General features: G+C 35.1%; 1 protein-coding gene across 6 annotated transcripts in view; it reads right to left on the bottom strand.

Moving 5' to 3' along the window:
• Window positions 1-23,614, bottom strand: part of LOC136030919 (uncharacterized) — a 112,473-nt gene that overhangs the window by 31,321 nt on the left and 57,538 nt on the right. The window contains exon 1 of one of the 6 annotated variants that reach the window (XM_065710067.1): window positions 17,744-17,902. The exons of the other annotated variants lie outside the window; for them this stretch is intronic. Within the exon in view, the coding sequence (XP_065566139.1) occupies window positions 17,744-17,758 (15 nt within the window). The 5' untranslated portion in view covers window positions 17,759-17,902. Of the gene's footprint in view, window positions 1-17,743; window positions 17,903-23,614 lie in introns of those variants that run through there. 6 annotated transcript variants of the gene reach the window in all.

The raw sequence follows: 23,614 nt of genomic DNA, 5'->3' as shown, positions 1-23,614 counted from the left end.
AGTGTAAGTTCAATAAACAGTTAGCCAGATATTGGATGCCTTTCTTGGATGCAAATTAGTCCTGGGTAAGAATGAGGGGAAAAAATGTAAACCGCTACGCGTTACCCCAAAAGTAGTATAATTGATGGTTGTTGAAGATCATATGAAATAGTTAGAAGCAATCACTGTCTTACAAGAAAAAACTCACACTTTACAACGTGACTTTTTTGGTTGATCTACCAGGGAAAAAAAACAACAAAAGAAACCAAGTTTTCTTTTTACAATCAAACGCTTTATATTTAAGTGCGCACGCAGGAAAATTTTTAGACAGGGGGGGGGGGGCAAATATCAGAATATCAGTGGTGGCTGAGGGGCCCGGGAATATATTTTAGGATACATTTTCTTATGAATAATTTTATTTTTTAAATAGATTTAGAAAAAGAATAAAAAAAAGAATAGCTGACATCCAAAATAAAACAAAACTCAACAAATTTTAAACGGTGAATATTCGTGGCAAAGGGGTCAATCTATTTCATGAATGATATCTTCATTTATTATCCATTATTATGTATTTAGTCTGAATTCATTCTGTTCAAAACCGAGAGTATAAGACTCTCAAACAGAAAATTACAGAAAGATTTATTGTTTCTCGAGATTTTAACTGGCGTAGACTTATATTTATGCAATTTCCTAAGCTTTAGAATAGGCTACGAAAGGAGTTGAGCTAAGAACTTACAAAAAGCTTCTAAGCGTATATTTTAGGCTTTGATTTCATTCCTCGAAACTTCATTTCCTTGTCCTAGATCAACAGATTTCCAAGATTGTAAAGGTCCCTAGAGTTTGGCTTTGTTAAGATCTTTAGGTTTATAGGGGCTCACACTCTAAGTTCACTCTGCCTGTATAAAAACCACGTTTTTAGTTTGTAAATATAAAATATGATCGCTTGTAAACATGAACATGAAATTTAAAATTATGCATAATGTACCTCATTCATAAAAGGACAATTTTCTCCCTCGAACTGAAATCCCTTATTTCTTCAGACATTTTCAAACAATCACAGAATAGCGAAAGAAAACAAAATATAAGCTTACAATCCAGCTGTTAAATTTACCCTCTTTTTTCCCAAACTCAAATGAATAAAACGAACATCTTAAACTAAAATTTTTTATCACAAGAGAATCTTCTCCAATAGTTTGTGTTAACAAACTGCAAGTATGGATCGACTCGGGCCAATATTCATCAAACTAAAAACGGAATTTTAGTGACATTCAACACTTTAACATAGTTTGTTTTCTATGCTGATTTAAAATGTATAAAATTCAAGTAGTTTATTTTTACCCACCAATAGCTTCAAATCTGGGAAAATAAGTTGATTTTCGAAACAAGAGGGGTAGAGGGCCAAAAAAGTAGGCAATCTCAGTGAAAATCGCTTTATTAGATTCATCATAACAGAGAGCCTAACTGTGGAGGTTTCAAGCTCAAATCTATAAAATGTATAATTTTGCTGTTTTTCCAGAAAAAAGATCAAGGATTTTGTTTTCTGCCATTTTATGGCACCAACTACGAAATTGCCCGAAAGAAGACCAATTTGCAATCAATTTAAAATTCTTAGAAGCAAACCAATTTAACAGAATCAAAAAACTAGATTGTATGGTTCCCGAGGAAGTAACCCCACGCGGTGGCAGTACTGGATTTAACTAGGTTGATTCACTTTCTTTTTTAGGAAATTACTTTTAGTGATATGCAATTGTGTATTAGCTATCTTAGTCATTGCGCCATAAAAGAGCCCATTTTAGTGATTTAACTACCAACTCTCCTTGAACCCTCAGATAATTGCAGGAAGAGGTAGGGTGAGAGTAGGGATTAATTAAAATATTTTTCTATGTAGCACAGTATATTACATTCCCATACCTAAAGGCACAAAGGTGGAAAAGGAGAGGTGGGCCATGAGCTCCAGCAGAAAATTTATTTGGAGGGGGAGCGAATGCTACTTGGAACTTGGCTTTCAGAAATTTTAAAAGGTAGTGGTTTTCTTTATATATATATATATATATATATATATATATATATATATATATATATATATATATATATATATATATATATATATATGAACGATGAAAATTGGTAGGTGTGTCAGAGAGCTGTACAAATTGACTTGATAGTCAATTTGAGTAGTTTTCCCCGATTCGACCATCTGGAGGGGGGGGGCTGAAGGGAGAGGAAAAATTAGAAAAATTGAAGTATTTTTAACTAATGAATGTTGATATTTAGAAGGAACTCGTGACTTAGAGCTCTTATTTTAAATCCCCACCGGCATCAAGCCTCTGATTTTCCTTTTAAAGCAATCTATTGATTCTTAGAATTATGCTAGAGCTCATACCATATTAGCTCTTAGCTCTTGGCTCTTCCGACCTCGTCACAAATGCCATATGAGCTCTTAGCTCTTTTTCTCATGGTTGGGGATAAAGTTGCCAACTTGCACCTGTTTTTGGATTTGATGTTTTTATTTGGGAAGAGGGGCTAAAAAAAGATCTCAATTTTAATTTATAGGTTTTCAAAATATTAGCTTGGAATTTCTTCTGATGAAGGGCATTGTCTGGTTTCTAAATTCTTATGGGTCCACCTGATTTTGGAAGGCAGAGAGAACAGCTATTAATGGGCTATCATGTTGTCATTGTATAATAGAAAATTGTGTATTTTATTTTCATATCATACAACTGTTAACATCTCAAGTGGCTCAAGGGGTTCAAACTCCAAAGCCCTCTCTCGGGCAACAGTGATGCTTCTTGTTTTTTACCTCAACGGGAAGATAGACATTTTTGATCCAGCTGTTAATTCCAACATGGTCTGATTGTGAAGGTCACAGTCCGATCTTTGGGTTAGTAATAATATGGGTTATTTAGTCAACCCTTTAATGTAGTCAACAGTATAATTTAGATATCTTGTGTTCATAAAACATTGCTTAAGATCCCCAAGACAGTCAATGAACTTTATCCATTTTACTTTCAGTGAAAGTAAAACTGAGTTTGGCTTTCATTAGAAAAAAAAAACTGTCCAGCAGGTCGATAAGAAAGATAAAATAACCCCTTTGCCACAGTATATTTTTATCATTTGGCAAACACAGATTCTTTCTTTGCCTCTTTCTTTTTTACCTTTGCTTACACCAACTTTGTTTTTTTTTTTTTCTTTCTTCTGTAATTTATCATCAACGTATACAATTATTTAATGTTATACTAGTGAAGTAGAGGCCACAAGTGAAACTTCATGGCGTTACTCGGTAATCTTTACAACGGTTTTAATGCATATTTTTGATACCACATGTTTAGTTTTTTAGTGCTTCCTGATATCACTCTACCCTTAAATAACCCTTCCCATTTCCAAAATTCTCCCTAGCCTCTTCTTGAGCCTCTCCGGTGGCTTTCCACAAGGATCGCCCAGAAGCCTATTGTGCATAAAGCGACTTAATAATCACAACATTATCGAACTATGCAATATATCCTATTAAATTGTCATTTAAGGGGAAGGATATTTAAATTTATTCTCTTCCACCAACACCTCCATTCTACTCTGCATGGGTCTTGGTCTTCTCCATTCAGAGAGAATTGTCATAAAAAGTGTCAGCCCAAATGGTTTAATAGTATAGGAATGCATAGCAAAAAAAAAAAAAAACACACACAATAGATGGTATAGATGAACCTTAGATATATTTTTGTCGTAAAATTAAGGAGCCAAAATCACTGGTGTGCATATGAGAGGGGACAGAGGAGACATCACAGTGGTAAAAATTATGCAGAAAGTGAAAATATTGTCTGCGCAGCCGACGTGCACTTGTTTATGTTCGAAGCATTTTCGAATATTCTTTTATAAGTTGTACGCTAATTAGTTTCTTACAGTGTTAATAAAAATTGACTTGTACACTATTATAAGCTGTGCTATACACTATTATGTAACTATTATAAGATGCACAAATTACGTCTACCTTGGATGGCACGGTTAAGGGCTCGCTATAACGCGGTTGACAAACAAAATCACCATTCACTTATTTTCAGATACCTTCATAATACAGTTAACAAGCAATTGTTTCTGGCTGTCAAGTGTAAAAAAAAAGTATAATCCTTTGAGGTGGTAATACCTTCTTTTAAACGAAAAGAAAGAAGCAAGAAGGTACTTCTAAGCCTCCAACCCTAATGACCTTGAATCTTTGAATGTTAATTCTTATTTGATAATTTCCTACAATTATAGTTTTGTGCTTTTTTTACCCCTTCCCCCGTCCAATGAGAAACTCCTCCTTGATCAGCTGATTAGTTCTATAAATAACTAAAAATCATAACAAGACTACAGGGCGCACCTTGTATCATCTTAAAAAATGTAAACTCTTCTGAATGAATAATATTGACATAGACGTTCTTCGCTTTCGCTTGGGTATATTACTAATTAGGGGAAAAGCATCTCCACGGACGTTAACTAATCTACCCTTAATCTTACTTTATGAAGTCAAAACAGTAGATATAACTCGAGGTAAAACTTCAATGTGTCAATGTAAAACACCGGTCAATAGTGACTGCGCCAATTTATGTCATGAAAGGTATTAATTAGAAAAGTATTAATTTTCGCTTCATTTACTGTAAATGTAAGCAGGTACTGATTATCAAGATTGGAGTTTCTTTCACGTGGATATCAAACTATATTTTCATACCTAAACACAGATGTCTGAACAGCCTTGCGCCATGGCACGGGCTTTTTTGGTAGGCATATCGGGATATATTCTCATAGGTTTGAAACACATATGATGAAAAAAAATGACGACCAAGAGCCATCATTGAGAGCACTCGCGATCTTTAACTGAGGCATCTAGACTCTCCCCAGATAACTCATCGTAATTTGATTCAGCCAGATTTCAATTTCGGGATGTTAGTAGAACTCGCACCAACCTACGCGTGGCGTAAGCGTGCACTCCATTGCGTGAAATGGGTCTAGCGTGAGAAGGCGTGATGGAACAAGTTACACTCCATGATGTGAACCAGGAGGTGAAGAGTGGACAGCCCCTTGCATAAATCTCTTGGTGGATACCTGGCTAAGCATAGAAGCCTAGCTACAAATATATGCAAAAGCCACTTCACTGAGTAGGATATTGACTTCAACTACGATGTTGTTTGGATTTGATTTTTCACTAAGTACAGGAATTCAGGTTATACACAATATCCATCCTAACATTGAAAGGAAAAGTAGTCACCAGCTCCCTTGGGTATACGTAGAGCTGGATTTATATAGCTTTACTGGCGGGACTTTCAGCAATGCCATGCTTGAACGAAAAATGTTGGCCGAAGAATGGATTTAAATGAAAACATTAAATCTTGCTTTTTTGCGTTTCCCATTCAAGCACACCTCACTGCAATGCCAATAAAACAGTTGTATATTTTCGATTTATATAGATTTATTGCATGCTTTTATCTAATATGTCTTTAAACAACAAACTTCTTGCTATACTTTACTTGGTTTTGTTATACTTTACAGTTTAATTTTGACTTAAATTTCCTAACTGCCCTTTTGTTGTTTTCGTGAATCGAGATAGCTAATATATTTCACGCCCATAAAAATAATGGAAATCCCACTCAAAAACAATAAAAAGGATTGAAATGATAAAATTAGTAAATAGCTAATAATGGTCATATTCGTGAAATAAGGATAGAAAATGATATAACAACCAAATGATAAAAAATGAAAATTCAAGTCTATTCAGTTTACGAAATTTTTATTCGAACTTCAACAAATTGGTTTTAAGAGTCAATAACCAAAGAAAATTAATCGGTCTTTTTAAAACGAAAGGAAGTGCCAAAAAATTGGGGGTTACCCACGTCCAACCATATCTTGCAGCTTCCTTCCACCATGTCTGGTTTCTTCCGGAACAATGTGTCCGCTGGTTCCGCTGGTGGAACCAGATTAAGCTTGAACGAGAAAAGCTCCCCAGATATTTTGCATCGATGGGTCTAATTTCTTCTCCTTCATCTTCACAAGTTGAAACCCGTGGTAAATATAATCTGCGGACTCCTAAGGTAGTTACAGAGAGGTCGCGTTTTTGCCTGAGGTATTTGATTCCTCTACATTGGGAAAGTTTGAAAAATGAGATTGATTTTAATATAAGCATAGATGCTATAAGACGGAAGTTGAAAAGAGTGCTGATTGAAAGTTATAAATCTAAATAATATGATTTTTTATTTTTTTTATTTTTTTATTTTTAGGGATATTTATATTTATATTTTTTTTTTTTTTTTTTTTTAGTATTGGGTTGGTCTCTGGGGTTCGCCCATGAGGCCTCCAGATGTCTTATGACTCACTTGGTTTTAAGTTGTAAATTTAATTGTGTCTCAGGATGGTGCGCGGAGGATGGAAGTGGCATCGTACGGCACGGGATTTGTTTTTTATTTATTTCTGTCAAGATTGGTTAAGAGAAGTTTTTATTTTTAATTTTGTGCATATTTAGTGTTTCTTAAAGGTAGCTCAATTGCATTCGAGCTATACTCTCAGCCTTGAGTTACCTAATATTTTGTATATATTGGTTATAATAAAAGAACCTTGAACCTTAATCTGAAGCTTTGAGCATGCACACTAGAGACTCTCAAGGTTTGACCTCCCTTCATCTGCCAAAAATGTCCCATTATCGCGATTTTTCAGTTTCCCATAGCTTTTATACATTTTTCCCATTCTTTCTTTTTCCCATTCATATTCTTTCTTTATTGTTTTTACTAGCTATGTTTCAAGATTTTTGAACAAAAATTTTTGTTATTTTAAACATAAATTTCATTACTGATGCACGTGCAAAAACTATAAAACTTAAACATCTAGACAGAAAAAAAAAACATCCTTTTCGATATAAATTTGTCGATATAAAACATTCGTTTTCAGTAACGCATGAATGCCACTCTACCCTCCTGAGGGGCTGAAAGGCCTTTGATAACACTCTGATTTATGATACTTTATATTCATTTCAAGTTTGACTTTCATAAGCTAATTTGAGCTCTATTTAAGCTATAATATTTTTCCTATAATTAATAGAACTTAAGGTGTCCTCAACATTGCCCTGGTTACCCCTGTTACCTACAGTAGGTGCCCCTGTTACCTACATGATCCCAATGGCATCTATGAAACTACGCTGTAATTGTCGACAGGGTCAATTCTTTTCAAGAAAAAACGGACTACAACTAGAACTACTTATCGAGAAAAGTTTTATTACAATTAAATGTACCAGGAGTAAATGCACACACAAGCATTAAGCTAGATAAAATAAAAAAAAACGAACATTGATTTATTTCAAATTCGCATTGGATAAAGCTTAAAAATTTGGAAAAAGCAAAGATATCCTTAAAACAAGACTCAAGCGCTGCCACGCGAGATATTGGAGTAAGCCATGACCCCTAAGCACCATAAAAACTTGTAGATATAAGATAAAACCTCCTTTTTTAAACCGTACCTCCATAAAAAGAGTTGCATAATAGTAGAGTAGCCCTACTCATGTTAATTTCTGCTCGTTTTCAGTTTGACTCTGTTACTTATTGTAATTTCTGTTTGTTTTGGGGTTCATTTATTTATTGATGCTTATTTGTGGTAGTTTTATGTTTGGTAGATAATTTGATTCTATTTTTGCTCATTTTTGGTTCAAGGGAGTTCTTTACTTTTCTCTGAAAAAACTTATTTTGTAGAAACAGTTTTTTAAATTAATTTCTGTGCATTTTATATTGACATGGTCATTTTCAGGGAAAAAGAAAATAAGAGTATAAATCTTTTAATTGTTTTTAAGAATTTGTAGTTTAGCCTGCTATTTTTGTGCTGAAGAAACTTTTTTAACAACTTTCAACAACATAAACTCTTTTGAAAATCTTGACACAAATAGTAGTGTCTATTTAAATTCTATACATCTTCTAGATCCTCTGAAAAATAAAACTTAATACCCTTCCCAATGTTTTTATCTAGCCTGGATAAACTTACACTCTTCTGATTTAGTTAAATTTTAAGAGCAGAAGAAGTGACAGGAGTAGCCCTGAAAGTTTGAACTTAATACCCTCAGACATTCTTGACACTGCTGAGAGTGAGATTTTGGTGTGATTGGCAACCAGCCTTTACTCCGTGCGTTTTGATTTCATCTAACATTTATTTTTTGAGTATAATGGGCAAATTACAAAACTGTGGGGGGTTGACCTACCCAATAACCCTAGAGATATAGCCACTATCTACTATTTTTTCAGCTCTGCTGGAAAAATGGCTGTCTTAAAATGAAGAGGGCTGAAATCTTAAAAATCTTAGATTTAAAATCTAGATTTAAGATTTAAAATCTTAAGAAAAAGAAGAGGGCTGATTCCCCTCCAGTCACTTTTGACTCTTAAAAAGGCCACTAGAACTTTCAATTTCCAATCAAATTAGCTCCTTTAAAATATAAATGATATTACTAGCTATGACAGAGCAGCACTACCTATGATATTGCATATATGTCCTTTTAATACCTGCATACATATAGTTTTTTCGTTTAATTGAAACTTCCCCAAAACGTTCCCGAGAAGATTCAACTTAATGTGTTAAAACTTAGCGTTATTATTTACAGTAACCGTAGAAGTAGCATTAAAAGTGTTCACATAGTGCCTTCTGGCTAGTTCAAAATCTGCCACAGCTTACCCTGAAATGTCTAACTTAAAAATGTAAGCTATTATTGTGATATTGCTTTTTCACCCTTTTAACAATCTACATGATCATTGTTCGTTTTGATTTAGTTCTACATCCACCTAAAATTCCTTGAAAGCTTCACCTTAATACCTCTAGCTTGTGTAGTAGCAATAGTAGCATTAGTAGCAGTATGCATATAGCAGCTTTGGTTTTCTTCAACATCCCGTTAACACACGATGAAAGTTTCTACTTAATATCATCAACCGTTTTCTAAGCATTGTTGATACGTCCTCTTGACAACCTATGTGGGCATAGTGTGTTTCGATTTAGTTCGATGCAGTTTCATTATTGCCCAAAATTTTTGCCTTAATACCCTAGCTTTAGTAGCAGTAGTAGTAGCACCGGTAGTTATAGTAGTAGCAGTAGAAGCAGTAGCAGTAGAATTAATAGTTGTAGCCCTAGCCTTAGTGGTAGTAGTAGCAATAACAATATTAATAATATTTGTAGTGTTGTAGGAATAGAAGCAGTAGTAATATGATACAAATATTGTCTTTTAGTTAGTTCAACAACCCCCACAACAGGCCTTGTAAGTTTTGATTTTACACACAAAACTGTTCCTAAGATACTGCTGATATGCCCTTTTGCCAACTTGCATACGGATGGGATGTTGTAATTCAGTTTACCTTCCTTAAAAATTATTTAAAAATTTCACCTTCATACCCTTAGGTATGAACAGTAATCACGACAGAAGTGCTAGTACTCAATTTAATACAACTAGCCATTGCTATGACGTGGTCGATATGTATTTTTGATAGCTTATATATTCATATACTTCTTGAAATTGTTAATGTTCTTAACGTTACAAGTAATTGTAATAGAAGTAGTAGCTCGAGCAATAGTAATAGCAGTATCAAAATTGCACGTATTGTCTTTTGGTTGATTGATCTCCCCTTTAAGCATTCTCTGAGAGTTTCACGCTTTTTTTGACGATCTAAATGCACAGAGTCTTTTGCTAGTTCGAGTTTACCATCAATATTTTCTAAAACTTTACCTTCATATGTCTTGTTTTGGGAAATGATGGGCGTAGGGGGGGATGTTGGCTTTCAAATCACTTTTGACTCCTAAAAGGGGTACTATAACTTCCAATTTCAAATCAAACGAGCCCCATTTGAAGTTTATACAACGTCCCATTTCATAAAAACCGTATCAGCCCCCAGAACATATCTTGCAACCCTAGTCCTGAGGGGCCCTGAGGGGGTTGTGTCAATCTTAGAGGCAATATAATGTTCTTTGGACTATTTTGAACAAAATGGCTCGATCACAGTTTTAATTGGATGTGTTTGTTGAAAAGCGGGATAGTTGGGAGGGGGCTAGTTCCCCTCCATAGTTTTGACACTTAAAAGACAACTAGAACTTCCGATTTTCAACCAAATGAGCCCCCTCTAAAGTTTATACAACCATCCATTCCATAGACACTTTAAATACCCCGGGGAATAACTTACAACCCTTGAACCCGACCTCTGGGGGTTTGTTTCAACCGTGTTATATGATCTTTGGACTATTTAGAGTAAAATGGCTATCTCAAAATTTCTATTGGATGCAATTCTAAGAAATGCAACGGGAAAATAAGACGTGTGTGTTTGTGGAGGGGGGATACCTGTCCTCTTATCACTTTGATATAACCCCAGTGTTTAATTTACAGCCCCTGTCCCGAGGGCTGTCGGAGGGGTTGTCATTCTCAAAGACATAATTTCTGGACCCTTCAACTACGCTGAACAAAGTAGCTATCTCAAAATTTTGATTGAATGTGTTTGTGGAAAAGATAAGTGAAGGGGCTGGCTGCCCTCGAATTAGTTTTTTAAAATTACCTTAAAGTAAAAACTCGGTAATAAAATTGGTAAAATATTATAAAATTGGTAAAATAAGGTAAAATTGGTAAAAAAAAAAGGTATTCCCTAGGAAATACAGGGTAAAGTTGGCGTTTTAGAGTTGCCCTATAGCTGCAAGACCAGTTGAGCATTTCTTTTTAAGCATCGCTTCCAGCTTTTAATGAAAATTTTTCAATGATTCTAATACTTCTTGGCTTAAAAAAATAATTCCCCTTCATCTAGAGTTTCGTCAATTTAATTAACTGTCTAGTTTATATCTTTTAGGGTAATATCTCAGCAATTAGGCAGTGCATGATTTTGGACATCCATTTTGTAAAAAATAAAAAAAAAAAATAAATTAAATTCACCAGTATTTGAGGTTAAAATCATGTTGGTCATTTTTTTTTCTACATTTAAGCCTAAGAAATGTTACCCTAACAGCCATGCATATTCAAATGGGAGTATTCAGCTACGTTCTTCATATCATAAAGATGTTATAAAAGTACATGTTATATTTATGTTTATTAAATTAAAAAAAAATAGTTTTTTTTAACTGAAAGTAAGGAGCGACATTGAAACATAAAACGAACAGAAATTACTCCGTATATAGAGAGTGGGTCCCCCCCCCCAGTCAACACTTCGCTCTTCACGCTACAGTTTTTCGGTACTTTATATAAGTTACTTATTGTTCTAATTAAACAAACCTTGAGTTTCAGGAGTCATTTTTAAAGAATTGGAACAAAATTTAATTTTCAGCGCAAAGATCGAGATGTTGAGGAGGGGGTAACCCCATTTCTGTTCGTTTCAAGTTTTAATGTTCCTCCTTACTTTCAGTTGAATAAACTTGTTTTTAAATTTTATTTCTGGTCGTTTTTTTTAAATATCACCAGGATACCTGGCTTTTCTTCCACGGAAAAATCTCCCTCGCCACAGAAATATCCTCTGGAAAATTCAAGCCTGGCGAAAATTTACCCCGGACAATTACCTTTGGCATCTTCACCCGTAAAATCGAATCGGTAAAGAGAAAGAAAGCTACATAAATAAATTTTGTAAAGGAATTCTGGCAAATTCTCCCAGTGTAAAGTTTACCGTGAAAAGTTCACCCCCTGGAAACTTGCCTCTTCAAGGAAATTTTCTCTCCACGCAAAATCCTCCCAGCAAAAAAATAACCCTCCTCTCCCCACCCAAACATTGTATATTTATGATACTTTTAAATCAATCAGCTTATCAAAATTTTAAATATTCGCCCTCTTTGGGGTAAAGTCATAGCTTGGTGCCCTAAAATGGTAGAAAATAAAACTTTGCCCTAACCCAATCTATATGGTCACTTAAAAAGAGTTTAAATTTACGTTTGAATGAGCTCCCTCACAATTATCTTGGACCTTCGGTTTCATGCAATCACTCATGGGAAAAAACAAATAAAATACATCGATGATGTTTCTTCTGAAAAAAAAATTCCGCATTATGAAGATAGGAGCTTGAAACCTCTACGGTAAGGTTGTCTAATATGATGTTTCTAATAGAAGGATTTTCAATAATATCGCTTACTTTTTGAGGGTGTTTCCCCTTTTTTTTAAATCAGATTTTTGGTTTATATGGATGCAAGTCCTGGAGCCTTTCAAAGAATGCTGAGAAAAGACAACTTAGCTTCGAGAATAATTGACTGTGTAGAATCCTTGCGGTACGTTGGACCGATAGAGTAACAAATGCCCAGATTAGGGCTGATACCTAACAACCACTGGTGACCGACGAGATCAGAATGAGAAGATGTAAGTATTGGGGGCATAGACCCGCACTGGAGAAAGACCCGCATGAGTGAAGGACGCCTCCCACACGATTTATGGTGTCGGACCCCACCCGGCATTCGAGGGAGTGGAAGACTACGCAGCACACTTGGTAGATCCCTGGAGAAAGAAGCAAAGAGTGTCCGAGCCACTTTGAATGAACTTTGGTCTTTGGCACGAGATCGGTCAAGTTGGAGGTCAACCGTCCCTAGGCGTAGGAAGATCTAAGTAAGTAAGTAATAATTGCCAATGCTGCCGGTTTAGTAACTGTCATCAGAATGTCGTTTTTAGTTTAGGTGAATATTTGCCCAAGTCACTTTTTACTTTCAGTTTCTTATCACCAACTATTTGATAAGATTCTCTTTTCTGAACCTGTTCATTTTATTTAGTTGAATAGGGTAATACACAGAAAGAGGATCAATCTGACAGATGGATAATTAAGTTTAAATTTTGTTTTCCTTTCACTATTCTATTTTTTTTTAATCTGTGAATACATAAGGATTTAAGTTCGATGGGGAGAATTGTCCTGTTATGAAACAGGTACATTTTGTATGACCTTTATAAAATTAAAACTTGGTATCTATACAGGCAGGATGATTCTTGAGCGTTTCTACTCCTTCTGTAAACTATTCTAAGGCGTAGGAAACTGCATAAAGACAGGTCTACATCTGTTATAATCTACCAAAGTAATAAATCTTTCTGTAATTTTGGTTTGAGTTTGATTTTATTTTAAGATTAAATGCCCCCTCCTCTTGGAAAACTTTCTATTGGCACCCTTGCGCACCTCCATAGGAGGCGGGGACCAAGGGGGACCTAGTTCCTGGGGGTCCATAATTGAAACTAGGACACCTTATCCCGGGGGTCATAAATACAGGCGTAAGAGGAGAAAGGCCCCTAAGACATACGCCACATAGGGACCACCGGCGTGATAGCTCCCGGAGATTAAAAATCTTCCCCCAAACATGGGTTAAGTTTTTCGGTGCTGTAGACCTCTGAAAGGGAGGATTCCCTCTTAGAGAGACAACTGTGAAGGGCAGATGATCCAGAACCCCGAACAATGGTCTATACTAAGGGTTGAGAGAAATGGCATACCGCTATCCTGACAAAACAGCCACGAAACTTCTTCTCTTTTATATAGCTATAAAATGGCAAAAAATATAATAAAAACTTATGCTACCACGTCCGGGACAGCCGACGGTCTTATATCTAAAGATACGAATAGTAAAAATAATGATAATACTTATGATGATAATGATAAAGTTGAAATTACCGCGTCCGGGGCAACCCACAACTATTTATCCGACTTGACGACACTCGATTCAGAAAAGAGGCCAGTATTTACCCAACTCCAACACCATAGACCAGGTGCCTAAGAAGGATGTTCTGTTCGTGATTGGGGACTCTAGCAACATCGTCGGACAATCAAATGCTGGTTCCGAAGACGTAATGGGCAAGTTCGAACATGACCAACAAAACCTTAGGGGGAAATGCTCATAGATTTCTGTCGTTATAACGAGCTTTTAATTACCAACACAATGTTTCGACATAGAGAACACAGAAAAGTTACATGGAGATCTCCAGATGGTCGAACCTCAACTATGATTGACCTCATACTGGTCGGCAAGCGCTGGAAGTCGTCAATACTGATCTTCAGCCAGTAGTGATTTTGACTCAGACAATATTCTAGTCATGTCTGAACTTTGTTTGCATCTCCGAAAGCCCTAATCACCCAAGAAAAGCTACTAGAGGTACCGTGTTCATTTGCTGAGAAACATCAAAACAAGAAACAAGCATAAAACCGTTCTCTCGAATAAGCTTTCAAGCATCCAACTCACGGGAGTCCCAACCTCAGAGGAAATGGACCGTCTGCGCCTTAATCATCAGAGAAATGGTCTATTAAAGCTTAGAAGTATAGATTCGTTCTGATAAACCGTGGATCAAACCCAAAATCATCGACATCGTTTCTGGAAAACGTAATAGCGCTAACAAACAGGATGGAAAAATCCAGGATGAATACAAGAGGCTAAAACGTCTTGCAGAGAAAAAATATGGCAGGTTCTGCGCTAATACGTCAAGAGCAAGTACCATGAATGTGAAGACGCCTTCAAAAAAGATGACTGCCACTACAAGTACAAAAAAGTACGGGATCTGTCGGAAAAGAAACCTGCGGCAGCAACAACCCTGTTATACAAACATGGAAAACTTATCACAGAGTCTGAGGAGAGGCGGGAACGCTGGAAGGAACAATTTTGCAAGAAACTGAGCCCCAAGTCTACCACCGTTAAGAGAAGAGGTTGTTGCAGCTATACAATTCCTGAAAACAAATGAAGCTCCTGTCCAGATAGTATACAGTCAGGGCTACTTAAGGCAGGCCCAGAAGAACTAGTAAACATCTATCATAAAGTCACAATAGGTATCTGGGAAACGGGCTACTTCCCTGGATCCCGGACGAAAGTCATGATTGTCCCCCTTTACAAAAAGGTTGAAAAAGGCGAATGTAAAACTACAGATCAATTAGCATGATAAGCCAACCCGTGAAGATCCTCACGAAATTCCTACTTGACAAACTAAAATTTTTGACAGACCTCACTTTAAAGGAATATCAGCTTCCGAAAAGATCGATCTAATATAGATCATATATCTTCCACCCGGCAACTTTTGGAGAAATATATAAAAATTGCGAAAGAGATCCTTTTACTTTTTATTGACGTTAAACAGGCTTTCAATTCAATATGGCACAACGGGCTTTGACACATACTTCTGCATTATGGAATCCCCTAAAACATGGTAACCTTAATCAAAGATATGTATTTGAATTTCTGTATCCAGGTTCAGACGCCTGAGGGATTGACAGAAGAGTTGCCTCCAGGGCTGGCTACTATCCCCTCATCTGTTTCTAAATGCAGCTTTATAATTTGCTAAAACCAGAGACGGCGCGTACATTGGAAGGAAACTTGTCGACAAATTAGCAAGCGCAGACGACATTGTAAAAATTAATAGTCATGAAAACTTCCTGAAAAAACGAGATAGACACAAACGAGATAGTGGCAGCAGCTGAAGCCCTTGGGAGGGTTGTCAACACAGGAAAGAAGTAAGTCATGTAAGTATCTAGAGACTCTGGATCCAGAGCCATACCGTAAAAGGAGAGTAAATTCAAAATAACGAATCTTTCCTCTATCTCGGCAGTATTTTAACCTCTAACAACGATTGCTCAAAATCAATCAGGTGTAGACAGGGCCTTAAAATCAGAAGCTTCAAGAGCCTATCATTAATTTAGAAAAGTAAATTACTATTAAAATCATTCAAGGACTGACTCTTTAACTCTCTCATAATGTCCATTGGTATGTATACTAGTGAAACCTGGTTAATTAAAGCTAATGATAAACGTCGAATCTCTGCATTTGAAACAAAATGTATCGGTAGCATATCAGGGATCACCTACATTCACCAAATATCCAATGAAGACCTCCGTAAACTCCTCCACCGCTCAACACAATCACGGACCAAACTAGATGTCAGCAACTCCGCTGGCCTGGTCATATCGAACGAGTGTCATCAAATCAACTCCCAAAAATCAGGTTCGAAGGATGGATACATGGCACCCGACCACGTGGAAGACCCCGTAAGAGATGTTATGACAGCTTCAAGGGTTGGAACCTCCCCCAACTCCTGCATGTAGCACCAGAAATAATAAAACACCGTCGCCATAGTCAAAAACTAGTGAGAAGAGAAGAAGCCCCAATATAGCCACAAAGGCAGGATGGAATATAAATCAAGTAAGTTAGGTTCGTTCTGAAAGCTAATTTTTTTTCAGGAAAAGGGGTTGATGGAGTTATATAACGTAAAATCAATGAAAGAAGATCAGTCCCAGTTGTCAAAGAGCAAAAAATGAAGTAATCTTAATAATCAGTAAATTGTCGGCCTAATCAGTGGGTAAAACTCATTCCCCTAAAACACTTTTATAATAGTGACGCCTCTTGTCGGTGCCAGATCAAAGCCACGGGAAGTAATTTCTCGTACTTCTTAATCTCAGCTTGTTATCTACACCTCCCATTAATTTCATATGTTCATATTATTTTATTTAACTCTATCTTAACCTGCTCTAATAACTTAGACCCCAAAATGTAAAAATAAAGACTAAAGAATATTCTGCTACATATATTCTGCCAATATTTTGGAATACATGTCGAATGTCCTAAAATTCTTTCTTTTCATCATTATTTTCATTTATCATAATTTGTCACATACATTTTGTCTATAACTTGGAATACATTTGGAATGTTCTAGAATTCCTTCTTTTCATCATTATTTTTATTTGTCACAATTTCTTTTTCGGAAGCTTATTTTTGAATATGGGGGAATTTTCCAAGGGAGAATTTTTCCACTAGGGAATTTTCCAGGGGAAATTTTCCTCGGTTAAATTTTCCGAAGGGAATTTACACGGGGGGAATTTCCTGTGGGAAGTCTACCAGTGCATTTTGCCTACCACTAGGGCATGCGCATAAAAATTGTAAAAAGGTTAGGCGGAAAATTTCTAAAGTGGATTGTACCTCTCCCTTCAAGCTCCATTGCTGATCTTTATTAAGGTTGGTTAAAGGCAAAAAGTAAATATTGCAAATTTGAGCAATATCAATGTAATGAACATTAAATGTGAGCCTGAAAATTTTATACTTTTTTTAGTGTACGAGTATGTACTTAGTAGTATGCATATGTAATTAGCTACTCACATTCCTAATATTGGCTATTCCTGTCTTTTCTGTCATTCCTGTCTTTTTTAGCAAATACCTAGACTGCTTAACAGTACAATATGCTTAACCTTGCAATAAAGTTTGAAATTCCCATTTTTATGAGCCAAATCTAATTTTTAGTATTAATGCCAGTTAAGGAAAATTTATTTAGTATTGTTTTTTTTGTGTTTTTTTTTTTTTTTTACTTTACTGTCAAACACCAAAACTTTGTGACTGATACTGTACTTTATTTTTCATTCAATTATTGTAGATTTGCTTTGAGGCAATGATTATGATCTTCCCCAGACACATAGTTGCGCAAAAACAAGAAAAAAAAATTGGACCCGGCTTGGCTCCCAAAATATTGAGAAATATTTCTTGAATATTGTTATAAGAAACACTTATTTCTTTTGGTTTGGCTGTTATTTGATTTTCCAACTTCAAATAAGAACCATTTTGGGGGGATTGTATACTACTTGGAAGGACTGAACCCATCTTTAGTTTCAAATTTTAAATTATTGCTCCTGGATGAGGTGTGAATCTTAGTCTTTACAAATGCAGGGGTGTAGCACGTCCATTTAAGATTCCAATGTCACATGACTATCACCTAGGCCAGCAGGAGGGAAAGGAATCAAATTTAATTTAACCAGTGTAGAACTAAAGTTTTTCATGCACCACTGTTGCTGATCCACTGTTTTGATCTTGAACGGCAGCGTTCATTTTATCTTACCGGCATAGGGACCATCCTTCTTCTTTTTCTCACTTCTGTCTCCGCTAAGAAAACTGAAAGATTCTTGTGCGTAGAGAAGTGGCGTTACCTAAATTCCCCAATATTGAGCATGACGCTTCACACTCACACCTACAACTGAATATAAATTACTGACGGTAAACAAAATTAACTGATCAACAATTCGCTCACGCACGACCCGTTCGAGATGCCCAAGAAGGTGGGGTTTGCTAATTTTTTCGCAGGAATCTTTTTTACTTTTTACCTTTTACTTGATGAGAAACCGAGATAAATGACCGTTAAAGTGACAGGTGAGATTTGAGCAGAAGAACAAAAGCAAGAAAAATATGTTTTTCTTCTATGATTATTTAACAAGATCGTCTTTTTTCATTTTTAATTTTGTCATTTTTTCTTTTAAAGTGTTTGTTGTACTGAACAAATTTATGGCACTTTTAAGCCCAAATCCAAGGAGTAAACATACCTGTCCTTTGCTTAAAAAACGAACCTAATTCGTTATAACTAATATATTTTGGAAATAATATTAGTAAGTAATTTAAGTATTATTAAACACTATAAAACTCATGAAAATCTATCATATAAAATATAAATAAAACACTCACATTCGCTGCACTGGTCCCATCTATGCAGACTCAAGGGTTTGTGTACTTTATTCTAGGCAGAGAGAATGGCCCTAATAAAAAATAACAAATAATCCATATATCCAGCTCAAAGAATACCTGGTAAAATTATATTTACCATATTCCAAATGGAAGCCATGTTATTGAACTGCCCGTACTAGTTTGTTTTTGTTTCTCTCAAACAAGTTCTCAAACAGAACACTGTCCCTGCAAAAAAAGTAAGGTACCAAGGACAGTGAGAATGAAATAAGATTGTTTGAAATGGTTAAGTGAAAATTTGCACAACAGTATATTATCTCAATAAGTTAGGAAATGTTAGGAATTCAATTTTTAATGAAAGCAATCTCCGTATGCATGTTCGTGGCTTATGGTTGTAGTCGACACCAAACTTAAAAAGAGATAGGCTACTGGTAAAAAAAAAAAAAAAATCAGTTGAGCAGCTCAGTGCACCCGACAGCTTAATAAAAAGCACCTTTCTTCAGAGATTTATTTCTTTTTGGAATTAACAGGTTGTTAATGTTTGAATTTTTAGCATTGTCAAAAATGAACTAATTAATTTTACTCATGTATTTTCACACTGCAACATGGCAATGCTTACGACGTTTCAAAAACGTCATATTTTGAAACAATCAAAGGAAACTTAGAAAATTGCGGTTTTTAGGTATGAACAGACATAAAATTGGTGCAGGGACAAAAAAATACTTTATTTTGATGTCTTTGTTACTTTAAGAGCTATACTCTCAGTGTAAGTTTTTTTGGTACGCTATTTTTCTGCAGTCCTAGGGTTTTAACGTTCCAGCATAGAATGACGATTTTACCATACTTCAATCATATAAGTGCCTTGGGTACTTGTCGGTTAATGGAAACACTTTCAAGAATTACGCAGTGTAACATCCGACAATAACAAATTCTCTTGTCTGGAACTGATTATGATTTGATTATTTTGAGTGAGAAATGCTATTATTTATCGATACTAACTTGTTTTAGCGACAACACTCAAGTTCTTCATCTGAGTAGAACCAGCTTTTCTGACTTTCAATCCTAGTGAAATATACCAAAATATGATGAAAATATAATGCTATACATTTTTAGATATAAAGTAGCAAAATTAGTAACAAATTATGGAATCTAATCTGGCCTAACCTAATCTAACCAAATTTTCATTTCAACATCCATGGGCAGACACTGTTCTCTACCAATCTCATATATTTCATACATGGTCAGAAAAACCGATTCTACTTATATGAAGAACTTAAGTGTTGTCACTATAACTGATAAGTACCGATTTAGCAATATTATAACTAATCTATATATATAAAAATAAGTTGTCTGTGTGTGGATCTGTGGATCTGTGGATCAGGTGACGTCATGTTTGTTCGCATATGACGTCTGAATTATTTCACACTAATACAAAAGAAGAAAAAAACTAAAAAAGGTAAAAACTACAAAAAAAACTAAAAAGAAAAAAAAACTAAAAAAGCTAAAAAACTAAAAAAAACTAAAAAAAGGTAAAAATCTAATAACTAAAAAAAAACTGAAAAAAATAAAAAAAGGCAAAAACTACAAAAAAAATAAAAACTAATAAAAAAACTAAAAAAGCTAAAAAACTAAAAAACTAAAAAAAAACTAAAAAAAGGTAAAAAACTAAAAAAAACTAAAAACTAAAAAAGAAAAAAACTAAAAAAAAAGGAAACAACTGAAAAATAAAAGAGAAAAAGAAAACTAAAAAAATATGAATAAATATATATAAAAATAAGTTGTTTGTGGGTTATGTCTGTCTGTCTGTCTGTCGAGTGACGTCGTGTTTGTCCGCATATGACGTCTGAATTATTTCACACTAATACAAAAGAAGAAAAAAAACTAAAAAAGGTAAAAACTACAAAAAAAACTAAAAAGAAAAAAAACTAAAAAAGCTAAAAAACTAAAAAAAACTAAAAAAAGGTAAAAAACTAAAAACTAAAAAAAAACTGAAAAAACTAAAAAAAGGCAAAAACTAAAAAAAAACTAAAAACTAATAAAAAAACTAAAAAAGCTAAAAAACTAAAAAAACTAAAAAAACTAAAAAAAGGTAAAAAACAAAAAAAAAACTAAAAACTAAAAAAGAAAAAACTAAAAAAAGGAAAAAACTGAAAAATAAGAGAAAAAGAAAACTAAAAAAATATTAATAAATATAAAAAATATAAATATAAATATAATATAAATTAGCAATCAACAAAGCACCGAGACACAAATGACGACCGGGACACAGGGAGTATAAATGACGACCAGGACATAAGTAAAAAAAAAAACTAAAAAAACTAAAAAAATGGTAAAAACTACAAAAAAACTAAAAACTAATAAAAAAACTAAAAAATCTAAAAATCTAAATAAACTAAAAAAGAAAAAAAAGAAAAAAGGAAAAAAATAAAGGAGAAAAACAAAACTAAAAAACGAATGTATATACAGACCGGGACACCGGGATACAAATGACGACCGGGACACAGGGAATATAAATGACGACCGGGACACAGGGACACAACTACAATGGGGACGCCGGGGGGCACAGGGGGATATAAATGACGACCGGGACACCGGGACACAAGGAATATAAATGACGCCCGAGACACTCAAAGAGAAATCACAGACTGGAACACCGGGACACAAATGACGACCGGGACACAGGGAATATAAATGACGACCGGGACACAGGGACATAACTACAAAGGGGACGCCAGGGTGCACAGGGGGATATATAAATGACGATGGCGACTCAGGGAATGGTCGATTAGCAATCACCATCAACAAAGCTCAAGGGCAATCATTAGAATCATGAGGTATAGATCTGAATACGGATTGTTTTCCCATGGACCATTATATGTTGCATGTTCAAGAGTCGGTAAACCTGACAATCTATTTATATGCACAGACAATGGGACAGCAAAGAATGTTGTATATTCGCAAGTTTTACGTAGTTAAAAACATATATATATATATATATATATATATATATATATATATATATATATATATATATATATATATATATATATATCTATATTCACAGGTGGGACATAGGGACACAACTACAATGGCGCGTAACTAATATGGCGCGTAACGACTTACGCGCGCGGGGGGGCTTGGGGGGGGGCGCGAAGCGCCCCCACCAACTAGGTGTTGGGGTGGCGCGAAGCGCCACCCCAACAGCTAGTTATTTAATATATAGAGGTGGTTAGGGGTTAGGTAGGCTTAGGTTAGGTTGCGTTAGGTTGAGTTAAGTTTGGTTGCTATATTGTTTTCTAAATTATTGTTTTATCATCGTGTTTTGTGATGTCTCATTAGGATTAACCGGTCAAGTACTGAATCCGACAAGTACTGTGTCCTGTCCTTTTGGCGCAAGTTACAGCTATGAACTTGTCACTAAGTAACTTGTTCCACCGGAAGCAAAAACTCCTTAGTTTTCCTCTCGAATAAAATTATGAGAATGTGATACAAACTCTATTTTTAAGGGGGCAAAGGGGTATGGCAAGAGCAGTGATAACTCCACTACGAGGCTACTAGTATTCCATCATAACCAGCCATCACAAACGTTTTTGGATTTTCGTTAATGCTCCAGAGGTCTTTATTATTCATATCAACTGCTATTTATATTAAAAGTGTGCCCAAAATAAACTGTTTTAATCTTCAACTTCAGCTTTTTTATGGTATTAGAAAATACAGTTGCTTTTAAAATAAAAGTAAAATGACATCAAAATTAAAACAAATAGATAATTCCCTATATTCGAAGGGGGTTGCTAGCCCCTCAACATTTTAGAAGTGTTTCAACTGCTTGGCAGCATTTTAGACCATTATTAATTCAGCAAGTCGAAATTGCAACCGATGACCTTTCAAAAACATGAACCTTTGGTTGTTAAAGCAAATACAAATAAATAGATCACTGATGGACACCACACTGGTTAAGCATGGCAAGATTAGAAATGGTAATACATAAAAACAAACGAGGATAGTTCCATCCAGTGAAAAAAAAATTGCAAACATTTCAACCAAGACCTACACTTATTGCAGAACATCCTCGGTGGAGAGCAAGAAGAATAAAAGCAAAACATGAAAAGTAACGACTAAAATAAAGATACGCCTTTCATGTAACGCTGAAAGGGTAACTGAACTGATCTTAAATCCGATATCAAACAGTTCGTGGTAACGAACTGTAGTAAGGAGCGACCCGGCTCAATAGTAACCCAAACTCTAAAAAATGGAATTTTGATACCAATAGTTACATCAAAGAATTGCATTTTAATGCTGATTTTAAATATATAAGTTTCATCAAGATAAGTTATATCCATCAAAAGTTACGAGCCTGAGAAAATTTGCCTCATATAAGAAAATAGGAGGAAACACCCCTTAAAAGTCATACAATCTTAACGAAAACCACACCATCAGATTCAGCGTATCAGAGAACCTTATTGTAGAAGTTTCAAGCTCCTATCTACAAAAATGTATAAATTGCCTTTCCCAATGTGTCACTTAATTAAGGCAGAGTTTTTACTGTTTTCTACATGGCCAAAGATCGCCAATGAGCAAAATAAATCTCCTTGGGATTTTTCTCTGAAAACATGGAGTTGAATGAAGCTAGGAAATCTGGGTCAATATGGAGGGAAGAACATTACCTTCTTGAAAGAAGATGACGCTCTCACACTGAACCGAAAAGAAAACCTAAACAGTATACATGATTTACTTAATTTTACTTGATTACTTAATTTAATTGATTATACTTAATCGTCTAGACAATTCAATGCCGTTAAAAATCTGTCCCGGACAATTACCTTTAACATCTCCACGCGTAAGATTGGGTTTTACAAAGAGAAACTTAAAATAAATAAAAAGAATTTTGGTACTAGCATAATTACTGAACATAAGTTCCGAGACCCATCTATACCAGCTAGATAAAAAAAATAAACACATAGTAATTTGCCTAATTTTACAAACAATTTTTCGAAAATGTCTTTAAATGTATTTAAAATGCATCGAAAATGTATTTATTAAAATTGTGGAACGAACAGTGAGCCTCTCACTAACTCTATTTTCAGTTAGATCAAGGGAAAAAAACGAAATTTGGGGAGTTTTCGGGGATTCGGGGAACGTCATTTTTTCGGGGATTTTCTAGATTTTCAGGGAAAACCTCGAAAAGTCGGGGAAAGTGGAAGCACTGCGAGAGACTAGCCGACCTTCATAGCCACTCTGATGACTAAGCCTTAGTGGC

The sequence above is a fragment of the Artemia franciscana genome, chromosome 1 (genome assembly GCF_032884065.1).
Source record: "Artemia franciscana chromosome 1, ASM3288406v1, whole genome shotgun sequence".
NCBI classification, from domain to species: Eukaryota; Metazoa; Arthropoda; class Branchiopoda; order Anostraca; family Artemiidae; genus Artemia; species Artemia franciscana.
The sequence above is the reverse complement of the archived record's forward strand: the minus strand, read 5'-3'. Positions and strand labels throughout refer to the sequence as shown.